Source organism: Diceros bicornis, chromosome 11 (assembly GCF_020826845.1).
Source record: "Diceros bicornis minor isolate mBicDic1 chromosome 11, mDicBic1.mat.cur, whole genome shotgun sequence".
Taxonomy (NCBI): Eukaryota; Metazoa; Chordata; class Mammalia; order Perissodactyla; family Rhinocerotidae; genus Diceros; species Diceros bicornis.
In genome coordinates this window covers 36390504-36416962 of record NC_080750.1, presented here as the reverse complement: position 1 = coordinate 36416962, position 26459 = coordinate 36390504, and the positions used below count along the sequence as shown (strand labels likewise).

Sequence of the window (26459 nt, the reverse complement as noted above, 5' to 3'; positions counted from 1 at the left end):
CCCCCCGAGTCCCACCTGAAGTCCTTTCCGCCAGGCTGGCTCTCTGCTGTTAGAACCTGCTACAGCTTTGAGGGTGACGCAAGGGAAGGTCTACTGCATGAGGACCAAGTCTTGGGCTCTAATCTCCATTTGGTTGAGCCAATCTCTTAACCACCTGTATAATAAGGATAACGTCTGTCCTGCTTATCTCATAAGGCGCTTGAAGGAATCAAATAAGAAAATGACATGGAAACGCTCTTTGAAAACTTAAAAAATGCCATGTAAATGTGAAGCAGCACCATATTATTATTGCTCCCAATCCCTATTCGATTCTTTTCAGAGCAGGTATGACTCATAGCTTAAACAGGCTCAATCATGGTGCTAAAGCAAAATTCAGCATTTAAAAACACTGTTTTTCACAAGTCTATTCTAATTAATTACCTCCTTTGCAGGAATGAGAGGTAATAATTGCTTAACATGTTTCACATCTGGAGTACTTGAAATATTCATGCCTGAACAAGTCATACTAAAGTTTCTCAATCTAATTTTCCTGCTAAATTTTAATAAAAGATAATAGCTACCATTCGTATGGCATGTTAGATTTTACAAAATACATATATACACATTAACTCCTTTGATTCCCATAATAACACTGGTTCATATATTATTATACCCAATTTACAGATGAGGACCTGAGGCTCAGGAAAATCAGTACAGTAGTTGAAAAGAGTTGCTGATGAAGAATGATCCTTGTGTATGATAATTATATAGGGCATATTTACAGGCTCCATCAATAACTCACATTAACTTTTGGTGTGGTTGAGCGTCCCTATGTACTTCTCTGTTGAGACTGAGAACTTACCTGCAGTCCTTACTCTTTGAATTAATATATATCAACACTTTCTGAGTACTTACTTTGAATTGGGTTCTATTATACACTGTACATGCATTAGGTAATCCCCTTGATGTATTATCATAAACATTTTACTTAATTTTTTAAAGACAAAATTGAATTAGTATTTGTACAGAAAAGTGCAGGTATTATTATACACATTTTATGAAGAATTAGAAGTTCAGAGAGATTAAGCAATTTGCCCATAGAGCCAGTCAATTTATCATAGAGCCAGTAAGTATAAGCATCAAGTTTTGCCCTCTCAAGCCCACAGCTTTACCTGTTCTGTTTACCGCCTGGGAGGGACCAACAGCAGCCTTCTACTGAAGTGCTCAAATGTCTTCTAGAGTTTGGCCTCCAAAATTTGACCTCTTCTTATGTACTCAATCCCATGTCCTATCATGAGTCTTCCTTTAGATGTTGCTCTAATGAGGTTCATCTCCTTTTCCCACTCCCCCAATGCATGTTGCCCATTCTATGTTCTAACTAGACTCTTGTTCTCCCACCTGACATGTCCTCTGTCCTCTTCTTCCCCATCAAACCCATTTATCCTCTATGAACAGTTCAATCTCTCTCATCCATGACAAGTTTTTCCATGACTTTATCTTATCTCCTCCTTGGCTTTCTATAGCATAGGCTACCTTTACCATACCTTGTGATTCTATTTTCCAAATGTTTCATGTTTGTATTTTATTTCCACAACAAGACAGCAAAGTCTGTTAAAGGAGAAAGGCATATGCTTCTTTGTGTCCTGGCACAGTTCCAAGCCCAGTTCAATCTACAGATACACAAACATACATGTTCAATATACTCTTGGCAGAATAAACGAATACAGTCATGCGTCACTTAACGATGGGAAAATGTTCTCAGAAATGCATCGCTAGGTGATTTCTTTCTTGTGGGAACATCACAGAGTGTACTTACACAAACCTATATGGTGTAGCCTACTACACACCTAGGCTACACAGTACTAATCATATGGGACCACTGTTGTATATGCGGAAATGTCATTATGCAGCACGTGACTGTAGTTCCTTTCTATTTGGGCCCTGCCTCCAGGGCCACCTGTTTCACAGGTAGGCTCCCGATTTCACAAAATAAATTCCTAATACTGTAACTATACAGAAACAAGACATACAGATAAACAAGACAGTATTTTTATTTTTAGGAAACTAGGCTAAATCTGCTATATACAATATTTGTAGGCCTTTTGTTGTCATGGACAAAACAGTGTTGGCCAGATTTTCATGATTTTATCAGGTTTACCTGTTTAAGATGTTCACTGAGGGCAATTCTCAAGCTGCCATTCCTTCTGTTTAACATCTCACAAGTCATGAGGGTGTAGAAGATGGCGGTGCACACCAAGGGCATGCAGAAATAGAACCCGAAGAGCCACCAGTCCTTTACATTTTGGTAGAACTGCAAAGTGAAGAAAAGGGAGAGAAAAGGAGGGGCATTACAAGGTAAATTAACTGTGCACTGTCTCTGGTAGCTCAAAAGCTTCGTGCTTGCAGATATGTTTGCATATTCATGCTCTCTGGTTGTTGAAATGGGCTTGGGGGTGGTGCTCAAAACTCAATTAAATTGGAAACTCCAGAAATTATCCTGGCTTTACAATAGCCGAAGAAACTGTGTTTAAAAAAAATTATCCTGATGAATACTTTTCATAAACTGAAGTTGGTTTTAATTACATAATGGAAGAGTCTTAATCAATAAAAAGAATTCCCTTCCTAAGCTCATAAAACGTGATTTTGAGACATACGGAATATGTATTTATCTTTATTTGTCGATGAACCTCAAAATTTTGCTAGTGCCTGGTTTACTTTTGACTATTGTGGTTAAAGTGTAGTTAATGTGAACATCTCGTTTAGAGACAGTGAAGGTTATGAATAGCTTATCTGTGTGGCTTTGTGACTGGAGTTCACCCTCTGCCTGGTATGACTGCTGTGTGACCCTGCAGCCAGCCAGTTTGAGCCATCAATAACCATGCCCTTTCTCGCTCGCTTTTAATACTTACCACCTGGAAACTATTGAGGCCGAGTACCGTATCTGAAGGCATATTTAGCATTACCTCCCTGTGGGCAGGATTTGTAAATACCAGGATTATTTGGTTTTATGTCTTTTACAAAGAGAAAATTTAATACCCTATAAAAATGGAAATTGGAAAATGATATCTAGATTCTCCCTCCCACTAAATTAATCACCAACTTGTGAAAGAACGCTTTTTCTTTCTTTATTTTGTTTCTCCAGATTGTTTATTTACTAAGGATGATGCAGCCTCTTGTAGTATCTCAGTTCCCACAGTAAAAAGTAATCGTGGTGCTCTGTGAAAAGTGGATAGTTTCTGAATATAGAAAGAGGCCCAGGGGGCTACGTTTATAACACGTCTATTAAACTAATCTATAAATGGGTCCTGAGGAAAAAAAGTTCTGGGCAGGGGTTTTTAACTGTTTTTATGCCATAGACCCCTTTGGAAGTTTGGTGAAGACTATAATCCCTTTTGAGAATAATACTTTTACGGGCATAAAATAAAATACGTAAGATTAAAATGGAAACCAATTACATCGAAACACAGCTATCAAAATATTAAAAATAAAATTCTGATATAGTAATATATGTGTTTATTAACAAATTAAATGACAACTCTAATGGTGGTTCTAATAACTATCAGAATGTTGAAGCATTGATGAATGTAAATATTTCAAGATTATATAACTGTTATGTGGTATGAATATGTCTGTTACTTATATTAGTGAAAAAATCATGGTACTGTTAAACACTATTGTGGTTTGTTACCTACATTCACAATAGAAGGAGATGATAAATTTCAGTTAGAAGTTAGTGAAAATAAACATGGAATGTCTTTTCCATTTAAGTTCACAGACCCCTGAATGCTATCCTTAGGTTAAGTGCAAATTCCCAAAGGAGTCAGTTTATTCAGATCTGCTTATACAAATACTTCCCTATCCACATCCCACTGGAGAAAGATTTCAGTACTGAACTTAAAAAACAACAAAAATCAGAAAGCTCTTTTTGTTTAAGTGTAACACAAACACTTCTCTGAGCACCCCCTTCATTTGTACCCCCGTCTTCCCGGTGCATTGCTGGCTCAGTGTGAATGCCCCAGGAGCAGATGCCGAGGGTCTGGAAGCTGACCCCTGAGGGGACTGGATGGAGTCCCCCGCCCCCTCCACGGCAGAGGACTGTAGAGAAAGAGGTCACACTTCTCTTGTGAACTGATGTCATCAGCAGGGTTACAAGGGGCCTCCCTCCAGTCTAGGTTAGAGCAGAGTTGAGGAGGAAAGAGTACAGCAAAGAGGGGGAATAAAATTAGAAAAAAAGAACAGGAGGAGAAAGAGAATCTGAAAACTTGAGACTTGGAATGAAATCTAAAAAATGATCAGTTCAAACTTATACCTTTTACTGCAATCCCATAGGTAGCCAGCCTCTGCTTGCCCACCTCTATAAAGGAGGTTCAGTCTTTACAAAGTAACCCATTTCATTTTGTCCAGCTTGAGTGATTAGTAGTAAGCTCCTTCTCAAATTGAACCTCTTCTCTTCAAAATTTTCATCAGGAATATCTAGATTGCTTATTCATACTGCCCAAATTCTGATAATCTCCAATTGTCTACTTTGTTTTTTACTGTGCAGATTGACAATAAAAAAGTCAGTAGATAAACAGAAGACTTTAATTTTAAGGTTGCCAGTTTGGCAGTTTTCATGAGTAGGATAGCTGGTCAACTGTAAAAACCACTAATTTTGTGAATTTTTCAAGTTAGGAAAACATACCTTGAGATATGTGAAAATGATTAAATGTGGAAATCTGAACTTCATGAAATTTACATCAAAGCACTAAATTATGCTGATGTAAGAGAATTAGTTATCCTTTTGGTTTTCCTCCTCAGCCCACATTTGACTAGTTTTACAAAGAAAATATGCATTTTAAACGTGTTTCCCAATACACTTAGTCATGTTATTAAGCTTTTCAGAGAAGCATTAATGTGGTCAGGTGTATTAAACAACAACTAAATTTGTTATACTAAAACATTTTTTTTAAAAGTTCTGCAAATTTATATTATTTGAATATTAGACATAGAATCTGTACTAATATAAGTACATGTAAGTATGACTTCCTACTTCGAGTTAGTAAATCTATCTTAAAAAAATGTGTGAGCAACATGCCTTTCCCCAAGTAACATAAGTATCAGCATGACTGTCAGATGGAAATTGTTGTGCTGTATTCCTCATTATAAAAACAAATAGCACTATGTACATACACATCTCTCTCTCTTTCTTAGTAAATTTGTTTCAGAATTCTGAGGTGTTTGGGGCAGAACAACAGTTGTGTCTACAGTTGTTCTACAATACAAGAGTGAAAACAAAATAGTTGTTCTATTCAACAACCTAAAGCTTGGTTTAACATCTACTTTTCATGAAATTGAAGAATATTTGACTGAACTAACAGAGTAAACCACACTGGGTATTGTAGAGATATCAACAAGTTTTGGTGATGGTAAAGTATAAATGAAGACCTCCTCCCCTCCCCAATTAATTCCCTTTGAACTCTTCTTACTTCCATGAAATCTGATGTGGCATTGAGCATACAGGTTTTGTGCTGTTCACCCTTGTATTCAAAGGGCACCATGACGAAGCCGATTGCTTCAGGGATGGCCAGGATGAAAGAAAGGATCCAGATGGAGACAATCTCAATGGCAGTGATCAAGGGAATCCCAATTCCCTGAACACGACTCCAGGAGGCAACTGCTCTGTACCTGAAAAACAAAATGGGGTGATGGAACCCCATTAGGGGGTTATTAGGAAATTTTAAATTTTTTCAATTAAAAAAAATTATAATTGCTGGAAAGCTCCTCCCCTTGGCCAGTGACTAACCATTGGCTTTTTAGGAACTTTCTGTGAGTCCTGGTGTGAAGAACAAGTGGGGCCATTAAGAGTTCCACCCATTTGGAAATCAATTGCCTGGCAGGCCTGAGTCTCAGATCTATTTGAGTCTAGCAAAATCTTGTGAGAGTTTATAAAATCTTGTGAGAGTAGCAGTATCAGATAGGGGTGCCTATGTTTTTTAAGCTGTGGGAAAAATTGGATGGAAGGGGTAGTGAAAGCTGCTAGTACTTGTTATGGTAATATCTTATTCCTCTTTATATATTAAAAAAACTTTAAATATTATTTATGAAGTGGATATAGATATTCTTAAGTCAATAGTGACCATAGGTATTCCATCATTTTCTCCATTCTTCTACCCTCAAAATATGATCACAGTGGGATTGTACCAGATGGCAGTTGTAGTAAAAAAAATAATATTTCTGGTAAATGACAAAGAATGACTATATCATTCCCACTATGGTCTTGTGCTAGAGTATATAAAACGGAGTTAAAGAGATCCTGGTTCCTAATCTTTAGCATTTACAATCTAATAGAAAAGAATGGTTCATACAAAAGTATAGAACTTAAATGTAATGGAACAGTTGTGTTGATCAAAAAACAAACTGGCATTAAGAAATTGTGTTTACCTTATTTTTCACTTTAATATTTTTGTGATAATAATCACATTTTAATGTTAAGTCTAAAGAAAGTTTGGTTTCAGCATCTCTTTCAGCTCTTTGACCTGATGTGATGGTCTGGTGCTAACTACTTTTAGACTTACTATTAGGAAGGGACCTGTGACGTGGTATGGTATTTTTGTGGCTTCATTCTTGAAATTTTTGTTGCTGTTGTAATGGAAAGGAAACATTCTCTTTTTATAGCTTTCATTAGATAGTGCCAGAAGAAGGCTGTAACACAGACCAAGGCATTGGAGACAGGTGCATGTGGGTTTGCAGGTCATACTACTTAATGTGGAAGATAAGTCAGTAAGGCAAGCTGCAAGCTACCCATAGTCACCAAAATGAGCCCTGATCACTTATATTTAGTGTTCTGTCTCAGTACATCTACAAGGTACATCTGTGAAAACACAACTCCTAGGAATTATGCTGCCTAGTTCTTCACTGTAGATTAGAACCTATAGTTTTGGCATGCACAATGACACCACATGGCATTTCTACAGCACAATTTGCTGGAGAAATGTTTTGCAAAAGGTTTTTAAGGTAAATAAGATTGGTGTATGATAAGAATCTCTAAAAAAGTACAGATTAGTCCAGAGTGGAATAAAATACAGCTATGCAAACAGACCAAGAAAATCCTTTTTACAATATAGCCAAGATTGCATTTTTAAATTTATGGTTATTTCCAGTAGGATAAAGACAGCTATTTATTTTGCTTTCCATTTCTGTTTACTTTTCTTTGTCGCCTTATTAGACTGATGTCCAGTAAAAGCTAAAAGGAATGGAGACGGGATGTCTGTATCCCGAGGCTGTCAATGAGTTATATCTATGTCTTCTCCTCTCCTCTTAGATCAGTTATCAGGAGAAGTGATTTAAATAAAACACTTTATCTCCTAAGGGAGTAAGAAAGCCAGATTTCTTAGGCAAGATTGGAGATAGAAGGTGAAGTAAGAAAATGTGTCAACGTATTCTTATGATGAATATATTCACAGCCCAGCTTCATTTTATAATGTGCCATGAGTTCCCAGAATATTACATATCTATAATCCAATCTAAATTCAACATTAAAAATAAATAGAAGTAATTGTTAGTGTCTAGTTTAGCAAATTATTCATTATCAGTCTGTTCCTTCATTAACCCACATGACTGAGAATTAGAATATTTTCCATTTGTCATCACACTGATCTTGATAACATCTCCATGAGATGAGAAAACAACTATAAGAGCAATTAGGAAGAATCCTTTGTGATGATGGAGGTGCGGAAAGGTGTGGAAAATAAGAAATACTGGATGTTCCAAAAATGATCTCTATTTGGAATATAATGACAGCACACATGTACACAAATATGTTCTCCTTACTAGATGTGATTATAAACAGCCTTCAATCTAGTCAGCATATATATGACATCTTCACTTGCTATAGAAAACCTGCAAGTGTAGCTCCAACCACCTACAACTGCTATTCCAGAAATAATCCCTCCTCTTAAAAATGCTTCCTTCACTTGGCTTCCACCACATTCTCCTGGTTTTCTCTTGCCTTACAGGCCACTCTTCTCACTTCCTTGGCTGGATCCTGCTCACCCCTCAAATTCTTAGCATTGGATTTCTCCTCTGTCCTTGGACCTCTTTTCTTTTCTATCTACACTTTCTTAGTGATTTCATCTAGTCTCGTGGCTTTAGTATCATTTAAACTATATGCTGATAATTAATTCTCAAGTTTATAACTCTAGCCTAGAACCTCACCTCTAACCCTAGACTTGTATATCCAACTGCCAACTTGAGATCTCCACTTGGATATCTAATACGCATTCAAACTAACCCAAACCCTCCTGGTCTTCTTCCTTGCCCCCAAACCTGCCCTCTCTCCAGTCTTTACCATGTCAGGCTCAAAACTTTGAAGTTAGCCTTCATGCCTCTTTTTCTCTCCCACACACATCCAATTCTTTAGCAAATCCTGCAACCTCTTCGTTCCCGATATATCCAAACGCAACCACTTCTCACCACCTTGCCTGGTACCATTCTCCTGGCTAATTGCAATAGCTTCCTAACTGCTCTCCCTGCATCCACTTTGCCCTGCTGTGGTCCACCCTGAACACAGCAACCAGACTGAGTCCGTTAAAATGTAAGTCAATCATGTCCAGCCCTCTGCTCAAAGCCCCCAGTGGTTTCCTATCCCAATGGGAATGCCTACTGGTCTCCTCGGAGCTGCTTCCTCACTTCCATCCTTCCTTCCTTGCTTCCTTCAGGTCTTTACTCAACAGTATCTTTTCATGGAGGCCTTCCCTGAACACCCTATTTAAAATTGCCAGAAGTCCCTCCAGACTTAGCCTGCCCCCCTCCCCTGATTGATTTTTCTCCACAGCACTTATTTTCTCCACAGCACTCCACCACGTGACCAATCACATATTTTACTTATTTATTTTGTTTATTGTCTTTGTCCACTCCTCCCTTAAAATATAAGCTCCATAAGGGCAGGCATTTTGTATGTTGGTCATAATACCTAGACCAACAGGTGCTGAATAAATATCTGTTGAATTAAGCCTCTTTGTTTCCTTATGACACATTTATCTTTTTTGTGTGTGTGTTAGGAATATCAGCCCTAAGCTAACATCCATGCCAATCCTCCTCTTTTTGCTGAGGAAGACTGGCCCTTGGCTAACATCCAGGCCCATCTTCCTCCACTTTTTATGGGACGCCGCCACGGCATGGCTTGACAAGCGGCACATCTGCGTGCGCCGGCGATCCGCACTGGGCCGCCAGCGGCGGAGCGCACGCACTTAACTGCTAGGCCACGGGGCCGACCCAATGACGCATTTATCTTTATTGGCCAAAGCCAATATTCTGAAGCCGCTACATTCTGAATATTTTCCTATTTTTAAAGCCAGCCCTGTATTAGGCTGGCAACAGATAAAAGCTAATACTTTTAGAATCTTAGAATCAAATAATTTAAAAACTAGGAGGGACCTTTGGGCTAATCTTTCTCTCCTTCATGTTCTGGTTGGGAACCTGAGGACCGGCGTGTTACCCTGTCCTCTGCCTGGTCTCCAGTGAATGTGGGGAGTATGGACCAGGGCTCTGCCCTGCCAACTCCCAGGGGAGTCTTTTCCCATGACATCACCTTGTACCCCGTCACGTGATATGCCAAAATAAAAGTATAAATTGCATGTTTTATTTATGTAAAGATGTTTGTTACTGTATATGTCTATAAATAGATTTTTACATGTTTTCAAGGGCAGAGGCATTTAATGCATGTTTTTGAATCTTTAAGGTATGATCTGGGACGGTCATTAAATTTTAAAACATTTATTATTGAATGTACTTTAAAATAGTATAAAGTAAAACAAATTCAAAAGATACTACTTCAACAAAATCTACTTTTTTCTTATTCTTTGCCCATTTCTATTCTCATAAGCATAGTTTGAATATATATTATAATCATATCAGTTACAATTTTACTTGGCTCTGTCCTTCACTTTTCATTACAAAAAAATACTCTCTCGTGTTTCTACAGAGGCACGGCAGTTTGTGATGGCAACACAGTATAACAAGATATTGATACAATTTACTTAAATCTTTCTCCTAAGTTGACATCACTTCTAGTGTTTCAAGGTTGTAAATAACACACCTATAGATATGTTAGCACATATAGTTTTTTTTTTTCTCTTTTTGAATGATTTTCCTGGAGTATTTTGTGTGGGATTATTGAATCAAGGGAATGAAAAGGTTGCTGAAGTACTTTAAAAAAAAAAGTTTCTGCCAAATGCCTATCAGTGCTTGCCTACATTAGAATTTATTATTTTTCCTTCAACTGTGCCACTTCCGTAAGGTAAAGTGGCACTTCTGTCTTTACCTCTGCACATTTTAAAGCAAACATGACCATTTGTGATGTTTGTTTATGATTTATGTCTCTTATGGGATAGACAAATGATTGCCATACAGAGGTGTGGAGGCAAAATACCAGCAGGAAAACTTTTAAAGAGAAACCAGTCATGGTGGATTGAAAGATAGCTGCAAATACTTTGACCCTTCTTCAATTGAGTGCTTCAGTTAGGCTGGCCTGTGATGCTTTGACCAACTGAGTACAGTTGGGATGATGCTTTGCCAGTGTCAGGGCTGGCCTCTAAGCAGAGCAGCAGGTTCCACCCTGGACCCTGAGCCTGCCGGAGAGAACGTGTTACGAGGCCCTAGACTACAGGGGAGGGAGTTGGGTTCCGCTGAGCTCACACGTCCAGCTGTTCTTGCCAAGGGGCCAGTCATGCGTCTTGGACCCATGAGACAAGCTCAGCTGCCAGCTGAAATCCACCAAGAGACCCCAGGTGAAGAGAAAAGGGAACAGAATTGCCCGAATTCCTGCCCACATCATGGTGAGATAATAATAAAACGATGGTTTTAAATTGCTAAGTTTTGGGGTAGTTTGTTATCAAAGACAAGTGAGATAGCAAAATTAACCAGTCACCTGATTTTGACAATAGAATTAAGATAAAAGAACGAATAACTGTATGCAACAGGGAACAAACCCCAAAATGAGACCCTGAGAGTTGCCCTACAGCCAGCGTTTGACTTCGTCTCTGTCCAGTGCCCAGGCTCTCTTCTGGCTCAGCCACTTCTTCCATGTCTTCGTTATTGTCATGCAGCAAAAGAAAATTGTAACACCAGGAGAATAAGGAGAAACCAAGTCTGAGTCTAAAGAAAAATGAAGTTTTTCAGAAAATCACTTTCATGCTGCTTGAATTAGGGTAAACTTTTGAGAATATCATACAGACCACTGAACAATTATTTGAAATGATGGGATAAATAACTGACATTGGCTGTTGAGTTTGAGGCATATCAAACAAAGCTGCCTTCTTATTTGATCTTTGCAACTTTTCCAGGTATCTAATTACACAACATTTTGGAGCAGTCTTGTTAAAAGAGCTTTATATTTTACAGCCTCCTTCCCCAGGCAATTTTTAACTACAAGTTGGGTCCGTACCCAAACCATTTTACTGGTCTGACCCTGTCATCTTCCACTTTAAACACTACAGTTAACTTTACAAAGAACAGCATTGAATTCCCCTCCCCCATCCCTGCCCCCTCTTCCCCCCCCAAACAAACTCAAAGTAACATATAAAACTTGTCACTTATGACATGCAAGAATACCTATTTTAATTATTGGTAATGGCTAGTTATTCATATTTTGTTGGGAAAAATTCATTCATTTTATAATTATATTGCCTTAGCGTTAAAAAAATTATTTCACTGATGAAGCTGGATAGGGGTCAAAATTTGTTTCTAAATTTCCTCAGGCTTTTTCTGAAGTTTTTGTTTTACCTTTTTCTTAAGTGACTAAGGATGCAAATAAAAATAAATGAAAGTTAGATTTGAGGAGAAATTAGTGAAAAGGTTAAGCTGAGGCAAATCCATAGTTGAAATTAACAATGAAAGCTCATCCATTCTGGTGCAAGACATGTGCTTTCTCTTACTGTCTTCTTTACCTTATTCAGATTAAAAGCTTATGGCGAGAAAGCTAGATCTTTTCTTTGATTTTTCAGTATTCCGTATTCATTGAGTAATCAATGAAGTAATAAAGAAATTGTATAGAACTCAGATATATAGTTGCTCTCGTTATTTTCCCTCAAAAACAACAACTCTGAAGTGAGATGCTATTACATTTAAAAATATGTTAAAAAATCATGGGAACTCTTCCTGAACCATAATTTGATTCAGCTCATAAAAGGAAAGCAGTGATTCCCAAACTGCAAATTATTTTGTAACAGGTTCCAATTTCCCTCTTTTTACTTCTTGTTTTATTAAAAAAAAAGGGATTTTCTTATTTTTAGTAGAATATAATGCAACCAAATAAAGAATCAAAGCAAATGGTATCTTATCTTTAGGAATTAAGTGTGATGATTCATTCTTTAGTGTTAAAGCTTTTGAAATAGAAATGTCAAAATAGATTCCCTACATTCAGGTCCCAAAGCATAGAGTCAATACCAAATGAAATGCAAAAATAATAAAGAAAGGACCCAGGGAACAAAGAATAATGAATTTATTACCATGGAAAACCTCCTGGATTAAGGCAGATTTTTGTGGGAGTGGAATTTTAAAATAGTTCATCGTCTTGCCCTAAAACTGAGACCGTGTCTTAATGAAATAGATGCTTGACATCATTTTTTCTTTCTTTTTTAACCAAGAACATTTCATTTGATACACAACAGATAATTTGTAATTGAACATTTAGTTCATTTTTCTCCATGCATGAGATGGGGGAAGGGGGGAGCACGTGGTATGGGTGAGGTGAACCTACACCTGAAATAGGAATCTATGACCTAATCCCTTCATTTCTTCCTCTCATCATCTCCCCCCTTCCACCATCACTGGGGAGATTGAAGCACTGCAAGACGGTCCCCCTGAGATTACCCCAAAGAAAAAAGAGAAGGCAGAACAATGTGAACTTGGGAAGGAATGGAGGGTTTTGATGCTTTAGGTGATTTAGGAATCCCACTGCCTGAATACTCCCATCATGTATTTCATTCTCCCTTGTTCCCAGGTACATGTCTTCACAACCATGAAAGATCCTAAAGGACAGAGCCAGGTCTTATTCTTGATGTCTATCCATCATATCCTTCCTGCCCAAGTCCCTCTGTTGAACTAAATTATGAATTATACTTCTCAATCTAGGGATAATTTATTATATTGTATCACAGAGGCATAAGTGCCTTAAAATATTTTTTATCAAAAATTTATTAAATAGATTTATATGAAATATAAAAGGGGCCACTATACCGTGCCACATAACACTATTTACAAAATATACTCTACATTTTATAACAAGAAAATATATTACAAGGATAAAAAATTGCCTATATTACTTATCAAAACAAGCAAATTCTTTATTCTCTTTTGGCTTCTCTTTTTATAAATGCCTCTCTTCTGAGAGAACTGTACCTAGCTGCCTTAAAAAAGATTTTATTGCATATAGGAGCCAAGCATCTTCCTTGCTTCATTCTGTTTCTCAGTCTTGTTTTGTCATATGCTGTTCCCGTCTGGCTTTGGCTTTTGGTTACTGTTCCTCAGAGATGCAGTTTTCTTTTAGAACACCGAGTAACTCTTTCCTAAAATTTGTTATCATCCTGGTTTTTACCTAACTTTGGGGACAAAGTTTAATTTTTTTATAAAATGATATATTCCCAAATTTGATGGTGCTTTTGTAAAGGCAACAGTAGGGATGGAAGTAACTGTGTATTGCTCCATGCATACAGGCCTCTGTGTTCATGTTTATGTGCCTATGTGTGCTTGTGTTTCAGAGCTGCCTGGCCATAGAAAACTAGTGTTACTATACAATAAAAGGTCATAGGAATGAGCTGTGCAAAGAAGAAAAATAAAATGTACGGAATGGCGTAAAGTAAATGAGGAACATGGGTAACAGATAATAGAAGTAAATAAATGATCAGAAACTTTTTTCTGCTCATAGAAGAAGAACATTACAAAAACCCGTCACTCCATCCCTAGACATAACTATTAATAATATTTATCATATTTATTTCAAGGAATTTTATATTCATATACCCTTACATATAAGTTATATTTAATATCCTTATCCATTTCCCTAATATGGCGCAATAAGGTTGCTTCCAACTTTTTGCCGTAAACAATCTTGTAAAGAACATCTTTGTCCGTGAATTCTCTGCTCAAATTTTGGATCATTTCCTTAGAATTGATTCTAAAAATTGTAATTACTGGGTCAGAAGGCAAAAGCATTTGTAGGATTTGACTTTCCAGAAGGGATGTTCAAATCTCTACTACCACCAGATATTCAGAAACATGCGTTTTAATTAGAATTTGATTACATAAACATTATTCATATGTTAATTAGTCATTTAAATTTCTTCTTTGGTGATTTTTATAGTCATGTCCTTTTTATATTAAAGTCTTAAGATTTTAATTACTATTTGTATGGCCTCTTTAAATACCAAGAATACTAACATGTTGTAGCTTTGCCTATGAATATTTCCCCCAGCTTATTGCTTTATTTATTTGTTTTTTAATTTTATGAATATTTGATCTTAATGTTTTAAAATTTTATGTCCTGAAATACATTTCTAATTTTATTCAGAATTTCTACCATCCTTTTTAAGTTCAAAAAGTCTTCCTTTTCAAGAGATCAAAAGGATTTTAGTCTATTTTCTGCTACTGCTTTATGGTTTGAGTTTTTACATGCTTGAGCATAGTGGTTAAGAATGCAGACTACTTATATTTGATTACTGGCTCCAACACTTAGTAGCAGAGTGGCCTTGATTAACCTTTTTCCACCTCAGCTTCCGCATCTGTAAAATGGGGATAATTACAGCAGTATCACAAGATGGTGTTGTAAGGACTAAGTAAAATAATTTCTGTAAAGTAAATTTATTTTTAACTGGGCCCAGCACGTACTAATACTCAATAAATGTTAATGATTATAAATATTATTGATATATAGTACAAGATAAGACTTCAACATGCTTTTCCCCCCAGATGGCTAAATAACACTATTTATTGATGAATCTTTCCTTTTCCCATTATACTCAAAGTGATTGCTGCCTATATTACATTCGCATACACTAACACCTGTTTCTGGTTTTCCCAATGATTTGTCAGTGTTTTTACGTGTGTGTGCTACATTGTCTTAAATACTGTAGCTTTATAACATTTAAAAATATCATATAGGAAGAGTATGTGTGTAGGAAACATGATTCTTTTTTAAATTGTTATGATTATTTTCTTATTTCTTTTCCCCACATGGATGTTAGAGTTATATTGTCATTAAAAAATGTAATTGGATATTGTAATGAGAATACATAGTTACATCTCTAAATATACAACTTGATAAATACAAAAAAATTTTTTACATGTATTAGGAATGTAAGAGATATAATTTAAAGGCTTTAATTTTTAGATAATACAACACTTTGGATACAAGAAGAAATGATGTTATTGGGATGCTAGGAGTGGGAACAGCAGAGTGAGACTTCATTAGTGAATAAAATTCAGATAGTAATTCTTTTTTTTTTTTTTGAGGAAGATTGGCCCTGCACTAACATCTGTTGCCAATCTTCCTTTTTCTTTTTTCTCCCCAAAGCCTCAGTACATAGTTGTGTATCATAGTTGTAGAGTTGTAGCTTTTTTACATGGGACACTACCTCAGCATGGCTTGATGAGCGGTAAGTCCGCACCCAGGATGCAAACCTGCGAACCTCGGGCCGCTGAAGCAGAACGGGTGAACTTAACTGCTTCGCCACCAGGCCGGGCCCAGATTATAAATTCTTACTCAATTTTTTAGGATATGGCCACAAGTAACATAATCTATTATTTAGTCAAGGGGAAGGGGTACAATGGCTGCTTATGGTATGTAAATATCTTTAGGCAGCACTCCTCAACATCTGATATGATACAGAAGACCTCAGGCTTTTCTAGGAATTACTGAGATTCCTACTAACAGGTGATGAAATTATTTCTGATCTTTGTGTTTACCATTCAGTGGTAGCATTTTTGTCAAAAGCATTACTGCATTTTAAACTACTAATGGAATTATTTTTGTATTTTAATTTTAGCAATAAATTTATTTTTAATAACACTACTAAACATTTTGTTTTGTGTTTCACAATTATTACAGCCATAAATTTATAACAAGGATGCCATTATAATTTTCAACTACTAATGGAATGAGTATTTTTATGTTTTAACAATAACAGTTTGGTCCTGAAAATTAATTGTAAATGATAAATAACAGAGTATCTGTAAGAACTTAAATGTTTTTTAAGAAAGTGGGCCTTTTATTTTTATGATGATGGGACATCAGATAGAGTGATGTCAGAGTGTCAGATAGAAAAAATGGAAACCTCTTCTAAATTGTAGGTAAGTAATTAAATAGGATGTTAAAGAGCATTTGCATAGGATTATATCCAATATAAAAGAGTGCCATAGAATGTGTTAAAATGTTCCTAACTTCATTCTTTGTAATTCTTGCTACAAAAATTAGAAGGTGAAGAAAATAACATGTAGAAGTTCATGGAATTCAGAAGGACTCCTTTTGAGAAGCCTTGACGTCCATGTTTGAGAAGAATTCTGGAAAAGGCTTTTCAGAATTGGATCAAGGGGTGCTTCTGTTATTGCCCTCTTTTTAAAAATTATGAAACATTTCAGGCATTTAAAAAACATAGAGAAGAACATAACAATATTGTGTACGCATCACTCAGCCAAGTAATAAAGCATTATAAATATAATTAAATGGTATCTTCTTTCTAATGAGAAATCTACTATTGAAAATATAGGATTTGCATGTCCTAGAATCTCCTTTTCCAGCATGCATTCCATCTGTTATGTTCATTTTTCCTTTATTGCCATAAGGATGCCAAATGGATATAATTGGCAAAATGCTCTAGACACAAATTGCCTCAGCCAAATATGGCTAATAATCAGCAAATGTGTAAAGCGATTCTAAAAAGTAGAGCAAGACTGTTAGTATTTTAATTAACAACTGTCTTGGGCACCAACTCTCAAGGCTCCTTGACTTTTCTTCTTTTAGAGAAAAATGCTTTTCTAAACCCAACAAAACAGTAAAGGGAAAGAACCACGTTACCTGTCAACGCTGAGAGCACAGAGATTGAGGACGGTGATCCCCACCGAGGACTTCTGCAAAAAGGGGAACAGCTTGCAAAGAAAGACGCCGAAGTCATTGTGATCAAAAGGCCAGCGCCCAGCCAGCAGCTGAAAAAAGGAGACACCGCGGTAAGAAACGGCAGAGCTGGCATGGAATACATGGACACTGATATTTCTAACTACCGTCTGAACTTCTAAATGTTATTATTCATTATGCTTTCCAGTTAGCATGGTAGCAATAGAGTATTATTATCATTATTTTTTTTTTCATATTTTAAAGCCTTAGCAATTTTTTTATCTGGAAAGATGTGGAGAATGATAAATATAATAAGAGAATATGAGATAAAACTTTGATCTTATATGAAGTAGTCATACTGCCTACATTTGGGGTTTGGGTGACAGCTTAACCAAGAAGCAGGCAGTCACCTCTTAATTCTTACTAAACCATGAGTAAAGCAAGTCATTTTCAACTAGTGGCATTGGAAGATTATATTATCTCCTGACAAGCAGCCAAAGCTCTGAATGCAAGGTTATGGAGAATACTGGGAAAATGAAGTGGTTTAGGATGTACTGAGTTAGCTGGTTAACACCTAAAGCCATTTTGAACTTACCTCTTTTTCTGTGCTTGAGGATCTGACTCTGCTCCAGTAGGTGTGTCATAAGTGGCCTTTATTTAGGCTTAGACTTCCCTTTATCATACAGAAAAATGTAGTTACTGTGATCGGTGTGTAGCATTGGCAGGAAAATCTATTCTTCCATGTTGACAATTTAAAATCTTTGTTGGAGGGAAAGGATGGACACCCTCTAGTGGCTGTGGTAAGTAGCAAGAACATAAAGTCTCCTGAGAATTGCTGATACTTATCTAATTAGGTATCGTACTAGGAGCATGTGCTTAATAATAGCTCAGCTACCTAAAAGGGGGAAGGAAGTCCCTGCTGAATATATGTTGCCTTTTCAAGGGTAAAAATGGTATTGATTTCCTTCCTAAATTTGCATAGTGACTCAGAATTTAAACTTACTCCACTCAATGGGAAACATTATCCTACTAACTTGACAAACTTGTCTTTTTTTTCCCTTTTTTTGCAAAGTACCTATTGCCATAGTAACTCTAAGTTGAGTTTTGGATTTCTGTTCTTTCATTTCTAAAAGATTTTATGAGGTTTAATTTCATTAAACCTTTTAGTGTGGTCATTAACATGAGTCCTTTGAAAGAGGGTGGGAAACTAGTACCCCAGAGATACCAAATCAGAACCTATGCATTTTGAGAGTTTAGTAACATAAGGCTCTTTGTAATTCTATTTTTATGGTTAAGATCCTGTATGACTTACTTTCAGAAGTTCTCTCTTTTTAGTTTTCAAACATATTTCCTTTTCTTCTGAATAGTTTTCTAAAAGGACCTTTTCCTTCAGTTCAATCCTGCCTCTGGTCTCTTCTTCCTCTCACTCTAACCAGCCTTGGTTGGTGTCTTCTCAGAATTTCCACATAAACTTTTGTCTAAGAACAACCAGTGGGCTCTTCACAGAAGCACTGCCCTCAACTCTGACAGTTTTCCTGAAGCTAAAAAGTAATTATGCCATTGCTGATTGCTGGTTATTAATGCTCAATGCAAGTAAAGACATAAAGTACTATTTCAGGGATGAATCACCTCCCATGAAGAAAAGAAAACCTGAAAGCAACTTTGCATAGAATAAGAGTTTAGTATTTTGTCCCAGAATTGTAATTTTCCACTAAAGTCCGCAGAGATGTAATTACAATGTGTAGGGATTGTTATAGGATATGCTTTGGAATAGTTGAACTGTTATGGTTGGTTCACTCCCTGAGGCAGAGGATCCTGAAATCCACGTGATGGGATTTCCCAATTCATATATCCAACAATGAGAGAAAAGAAAAGGATATTTCTTGCTTAACCAGCGAGACTCTGAAATCCTGTGAACATCTAAGTGACAACTGCTAAGAAAAATGATCCAGAAAAACCCACAACTGAGTATGTATTGTCTCAACTGAATTTTTTCTTTTTTCATGCTTGCTTAAACTTTTAACTAGGGTTAGGTGTAAAGAAAGGACTGAAGAAAAAGATATCATGGAATTGGTGGGACACAGAAAGATCAGGAATTGTCTTTTTTTGACACAAATAGGTGTTTTGTTATTATTTTTCTTTTCCTCAAGAATAAGCATTGATTCTTCTTGGGAATTATAGACAAAGCAGGATGAAAGAAATCATTGGAGTAAATTTTTAGGTACAATCACCGTAGACTTCTCTAACCTATATCTGCTTCATTCTGGAAGGATGTATGAATAGTAACTGTTCCAATGCAGCCAGGGGGAAATTAGGCCCCGGAGGCAACTTCTCTTTCTGGTTAAGGGTGGCCTCCTCAAAGAGACCCAATCTCAAGTAGGACCTACTTCTTAATCTCTTTCATGGAACTAATGTTGGAATAATTTTCCATTCAAAGTTTCCTTTCAGCTCAGTCTGTTTCAGCAATAAAACATTTACCAAAGAAAGAGGGCATCAAATGGGCACGGAGTGTAGCTCACCTGTTTTTCTCTTATTTAGAAGAGGCATTTTGGAACTTCTGCAAGACTGCTAGGAATGCATCCTTTTTGTTATTCACCAGCATTTAAAATTAAAAATGCAATATTTAATACAGTAAAAATTAAGCCATATAAAAACATATAATGAAAAGTAAGTCTCCCTTCCAATCAAGGCCCCTAAACTTCCTGCCCAAAGGCAACCACTGATAATCAGAAAACTTCCTATGTACATAAAAGCATATGCTTTTTTTTAAAACAAGTGGGAACATGTGGAAATAATATCTTTTAACAGTCATCTATGATCTTTTTTTCCTAGTGTACTTTTCTGGGAAGCAGTTCTATTGCCTAATTAAAAGGTTTTGATTTTTCAAAGCACATCGATGAAACAACTTAGACTAGGATAGGAAAAGATAAGGAACTGTTTAGGGTAAATCTAGACCCACTGCAAAAGAACTAGTTGATTTCATTAGTTTTAACCAGCTACCATCAATTCAATGAAAGAAAAACCAAAGTGGTCTGACAAAGTGACAAGTCGGATTGGTTCAAAGGGTTACTCTGGCACCTTGGAGCAGTCATAGCTTATTTTTGTCATAAAAGGGTCTGTGCTAATATGTAACCCTCATATTTATAATTTCCAAGGACATCACACAGTACCTACCACATAGTAGGTGCTGAATGAATTAATGATTCCAACTTATTAACTCAGGACAATATTTTCCTATTTTGAAATTAGTACCAATTTTGCCCTGAAAACACATTCATCTTATAATTTGCTTTCTATTTAAAAGTTGTTTATCAGTACCCCAAAGTAGTATTTCCATTCTTTATGTTGAAAGAAGCAATGCACCTGCCAACCAGTTGTTGAGGAAGTGGGAGAATACTGTTCTACTTAAGAGTCTAGGTTGAATAGGAGCGGCCACAAACTCTTTGCTTGGAGACCTCTCATTTTGGGCTGTGATGAGAGTGTCCAGCTTGATAAGAGCCACAGAGCAGGCACTTGGAGATGACGCACATGCTATGTCTAATTGTGTTCTCAAGCGGATCACAGAGGAACACCACAGAGCAATCACTGAGGCAGCAGAAGGCAACCTGGTGAGCACAATTTTACCGAAGGATGCTTGTCTTGGTTCTAGCCTAGGGGATTTTTCTACAGTTGAAAGGTAGTTACAGTCCCTGATCACCACCTGAAAACTAAACTACTACTAAATGGCACAAATAAATGTAGAAATTCTTATTTGTGTGGCTGATTTGGATTGTCAAAATCAACATCATAAAATTGATAGGCTGCAATTATTTTTTGTTGTAGAGGAAAATTAGCCCCAGGCCAGCCTGGTGGCATAGTGGTTAAGTTTGTGCGCTCCACTTCAGTGGCCCAGGGTTCGCAGGTTCGGATCCCGGGCATGGACATGCACACCACTTGGCAAGCCATGCTGTGGTGGCATCCCATATAAAGTAGAGGAAGATGGGCACGGATGTTAGCCCAGGGCCAATCTCCCTCAGCAAAAAGAGGAGGATTGGCAACAGATGTTAGCTCAGGGCTGATCTTCCTCACAAAAAAAAAAAAAAAAAACACGAAAATTAGCCCTGAGCTAACATCTGTGCCAATCTCTCTGTACTTTGTATGTTGGTTGCTGCCACAGCATGGCTGACAAGTGGTATAGGTCCACGCCTGGGAACCGAACGCATGAACTCGAGCTGCTGAAGTGGAGTGTGCTGAACTCAACCACTAGGCCATGGGGCCGGCCCCAACAGGCTGCAATTTTTTTTTTTTTTTTGGTGAGGAAGATCGCCCTGAGCTAACATTGGTGCCCATCTTCCTCTACTTTATATGGGATGCTGCCACAGCATGGCTTGACAAGTGGTGCGTTGGTGTGCCCCTGGGATCTGAACCTACGAACCCTGAGCCGCCGAAGCAGAGCACGTACACTTAACCACTGTGCCACCGGGCCGGCCCCCCAGGCTGCACTTTTTAACCTGTCAAAAACAGATTTACCTAAGGACTTGTACCACATGACACACTGAGAAGCACCCTGTACTTAGAATGATTAGATCCAAAAGCAGAATCTCCGTCCATCACTATATTTAGTACAAAGCAATATCTACTTAGTTGGGACCTTTTAGTTGTGCAACACACCTGTGTATGTCAGTTTTCTGGACCATACCTAGCAACCAGAAAGTAAGCAAAAATGTAAGGAGCCCAATGGTTGATGTGAAATTTATGCCCTAAAGCTCCTGTGCTTTACTTATGGACAAAGTGCCTGAGTCTTCACCCTGGGTTGATTTATTCTGACTTTACACCCGGTGCTGTAAAGTTTAGCTTTCATTGTTCTTTAGTCCATTGCATATCCAAAGCTCCTCATTAATAGGAACCCTCCAGAGTAATAGTTCTCAGTCTTGGCTGTACATTAGAAAGATTTAGGAAGCTTTTAAAAATCCCAGTGCCCAGGCCACACCTTCTCATTTGGGGTGGTTTTGCACTCCAGGGAACATTTGGCAATGTCTGGAGACATTTTTGGTTATTACAACTGGTAGGGGGAGGGAGGCTACTAACATCTTGTTGGTAGAGGCCAGCGATGCTGCTCAACATCTTGCAATGCACAGGACAGGCCCCCCAGTGAATAATTATCCAGCCCCAAATATCAGTAGTGCTGAGGTTGAAAACCCTGTTATAGACCAATAAACCAGGATCTTTGGGATTGGGTCACAAGCTTCCACAGCTTTTAAAGCTTCCAGGTGATTTCAATGTGCAGTCGAGGTTAAGAATCATTGCTCCAGTGCCGTGGTTCTCAAGCTTTAGTAGCATCAGAATCATCTGGAGGGCTCATTAAACCAGATGGCCGGGCCCTATTCCCAGAGTGTCTGATTTAGTAGGTCTGACGTGGGGCCTGAGAATTTGCATTTCTAACAAATTCACAGGTGATGCTGATGCTGCTGGTCCCCCCACCACACTTTGACAATCACTGCTCTAGAGGCACCATGATCCACAAAAAATGATAGCTGACAGCCAGAGAGTGTAGGAGGAGCAGAAAATAGTACATAACGTAGACATAAGAGATCAAAAATCATAATGATTTGGGGCATGTAGCCTGCATCCCATTACCCTCTCACCCCAGTAGTCCCTAGAGGCACCAGTATATCACGGTACAGTTCAATAACCAGTGCCTCACTGTTATACAGGACCCTAATGTTGTAGCCTAATGTCCCAGTCCTCACCAGCTTAGCGCTACAAAATAAGGCTGTTTTTTCCCTAAATTCAACTTAGGTTGTGAACTCACAGGACTTAGGTTCAAGTCCAAGATTTACCTGTTACTAACTGTGTGCCATTTACCCACTGTAGGTCTCATTCCTGTATGTGTTAAATGAGATGGTTCTCATACCTGCCATAATGGTACGAAGACCATCTGGGAGGCTCAAACGGAACAATGCATATGAAAGAATTCTGCAAACTGAATGTACACCACACAAATGTTAGTTATTTGGAACTGCTATAATTTGTGATCATAAATGGAAATGTATCACTTATGCACGACAATGAAAAAAAGGATAATATAAATGAATTGACCCCTCTTTATCCATTCCAGATGTTAATATCCCCTGCCATTTAATGCCATTACTTGGACATTATTTTTATCATCATGGCCTCTTAATAATGGGATAAATAAAAGCAGTGGCACATTTTTCTTTGTGCTAATTTTTCTTCCAGCCCATTTGGTGAGGCTGAGGGATTCTCCTCTACCCCTTCATCTCACTCCACCCGTCCTAAACAGGAACAAGTACAGAATACAGTCTGTAATAGCTGAAAACCTCAAAGTAAATAAAATGTTCTTTTCCCCCCTCAACATGAATGATTGTAGGGTCACTTGGAATTGGACATGATGGACCAGGTACCAATCGCCAAAAAGTGGGATTCTGAGGTTTTCTTTCTTGCTGGAGGAGACGCTGGGATGTAGAAATTGGAACATTGTTGAATCGGTCGTAAACAAAAACATCTGACAGCACAGACTGAGATGATTATAAAGCCTGTGATGTCCAGGACAGGGCTTTAATGAGAACGTGCTCTCTGGCTGTTGCAAATCTCAAATGGGATACAATAAAATAAATAAATTTGCGTGACTGAGAATGAATTTTGCCCTTCCATTATACTTTAATTCCTTCAGGATTGAGGCAGAGCTTTCAGAGAAATAAATAAAATAAAACCCGTGGCTTCTACCCTATCCATAAACTTTTTCCTTTAAGAGTTGCCTCCTGACCAGCCCAAGAATTTGGAGTATACGACAAAGGCAGAGCAGAGCAGGAACTCCATAAATGTTCTAGACTCTGGTGCTGGGTGTCCTCAGTGACCTAGGGGGATGGAGGATTACTCCTTTTTAATTAAAGCAAGTGGCTTGGCATAGTTGTTGAGAGTGTGGGCCCAGAAGCTTGACTCCCTGAATGGTACTGAATGCGAGCTTGGCTGCGTTCCTCACCGTGTGACCTTGGCACGTTGGTTAACCTCGCTGCTTCTCAGTTTCTTCCTCTAGAAAATGAAGATAGTGATGGTTGCTACCTTGGAGGATTATTGTGGGAAACAGAAAAGACAGTCCATAAAAAGGGCTCAGCAGAAGCAAGTATCTGGAAATGTGACCTCTTTCCACGGCCTATGGTTATCAGTCTCTTTTTGTCCTGTTTTCCAATGAGATTGTGAAGGAGGATCATCCAGGTCACCAGGTGCAGGCTGGTGGCAGACCACACAAGCACAAAAGACCCCATTCTCAAGGAAATTACTGCCTAGAAGATAAACATCAATAATGGTTCCTAAAGAAGTGGTAAGCAACATTCTGTGGGAGCTCAACGGAAGGAGGAGGCGATGTGGCACCAGGGCAAAGAGAACAGGGCCTAGAACCTGCTGCTTTGTGCCCTGGCATGACTTAGAGCAGTTAACTGTGCCTCATGGAAAACTGGAGATAAAAAAGAGAATCTATGCCATATGGTTGATGTGAGTATGAAATGAATTCATCTGCGCAAAGCACTTAGAATAGGGCCTGGCCCATGGCAGATCATAAATGTTAGTTCCTGTAAGGGATGGATTCTGAGGAACTATTCTTGCTACTCTGCACTCAGACTGGAAAACATGGGATTGTTGCTACTACTTGCTGCCCATGTCTTTCACTACCAAATATTCAGTGTTTCGGTTTTTGCTGAAGTCTTAACTTTTTAGAATCTGAAATACATAGATGTTAATAACAACCAGGTGGAGGAAAGAAAAAAAGGAGGAAAAAATACTTTTTGAAACCAGATTTCCAAAGTCATGAAGCTTTCTTCCTTAGAGGGAAGATGGTTCACGCAAGATATGGCTTATTATCCCCAAAAGTCTCAGTCACCTGAAGGCTGGGGATGAAAAGAAATCTCTTTTTAATAACTCTGTTTGCTGTAAGGATGCCAATCTAGAAGCAAGGGACTTGAGACTTCTACTTATTTTGCATGCATAAAACCAAAGGATCATTGGATGGAGAAGAGCAAAACTTCTTTAAAGCAGAAAAATTAGAAGTACTCAATATCAAAATTACACAGGTTAGTGCCAAATGTATGTGCCAATACTTTAAGATTTAATTCATAATGGAGAGAGGATTTATGTTGGAAAGAAAGAACCCTGGCTTTTCCTGAATGGAAAAAAGATTTCACACATATGTCATGAGTGGAGCCTTATGTTTTATGGTAACAAAGTGCAAGCATAGTTAATCACAGAAAATAAGTGTCCTGACCTGGACACACAATTAGGCCCAAAACCTAATGAAAAAGTTTTATGGTTTATTTTAATCAGCAGTCTCTATGGTAGTATATGCTAGTACTTATTTAAAAGCAACAAGCAGACAGAAACAAAGCAGAATAAAACAAATTGGCAGAGATCTCCACCTAGAGACTGAGGTAGTAGCCCCCAAAACCTTCCAGGAAGGTGGTAATAAGTAAGAAAAAGGGAAAACCAATGGCATAGTTGAAAGCATGCAGCTTATTTAATGATTTAATGTACAAAATCTTAAGACCTGGAGTTAGTTCTTCATTGTAAAGTATGTCATGTGGTCATAATTATCCTGTGTGTAGATGGAAACAATGACCCAGCGAAGATATGGTATGCAGCAGGAAGAAAATGATACCATATGTGTCTCTGGAGGGGGAAAAAAAAACAATACAACTGATGCTGAAGCTGACGTGTTATAGTAAATAAGGTTGAAATGATTTGGGATATTTAACAACAGAAGTTCATTAGAAAATAAAACTTCATAATTTCCAATAGCTGAGGCATAAAGTGAAACAGGAACATACTCAAGATGTCTGAGTTACCAGTCACGTTAGGATACGGCATGTAAGAACGACGTGCATCTTAACAATTCAGCCAGTGAAGTTTTAGAAGCCTGGCTGTCTTCTAGGGAAATGCTGTGGGTGCCATAGAGAGTATTAAAACCACAAAAGTTATATTTAATGCAAAGAGGGAAGAACGGAACATACCGAAGGGGAAGTTAGAAATCCTGGCTTCCAGCTCAAGCCCTGTTGAAAATCTTTGGGCCTTGGTTCTCTCCTTTGCCCAATAAAAAATATTGGGCTAAAACTAGATTATCTCTAAATTCTCTGCCAGCTCTTAAATTGTATGATTTTTTTTTTCATATCCGAACTCTAGTCTGTAACTGGTGTCTTTTAAACTATTATTAACTCCATTTATCCCTAACGTAACCTAACCTTGATCTTTCTCTTCATTTTATATGATTAATTTTGTTTTACGAATTTCTCTTTTATTTTTCCCATCACTGAGTGCTTTGGTGCTTTTTTCCATTTTTTCCTACCCGAAAAGATTAAGGATGTCAGAACTTGTGGAATCCCACAGATTGAAGCCTTGAGACTATTTATTT

General features: G+C 37.8%; 1 protein-coding gene across 1 annotated transcript in view; it reads right to left on the bottom strand.

Annotated features, from left to right (window-relative positions):
• Positions 1 to 26459, bottom strand: part of EDNRA (endothelin receptor type A) — a 55589-nt gene that overhangs the window by 7023 nt on the left and 22107 nt on the right. The window contains exons 3-5 of the mRNA XM_058550164.1: positions 17027 to 17154; positions 5445 to 5643; positions 2138 to 2290 (exon numbers count right to left, since the gene is read on the bottom strand). Coding sequence (XP_058406147.1) covers positions 2138 to 2290; positions 5445 to 5643; positions 17027 to 17154 — 480 coding nt within the window. The remainder of the gene's footprint in view (positions 1 to 2137; positions 2291 to 5444; positions 5644 to 17026; positions 17155 to 26459) is intronic.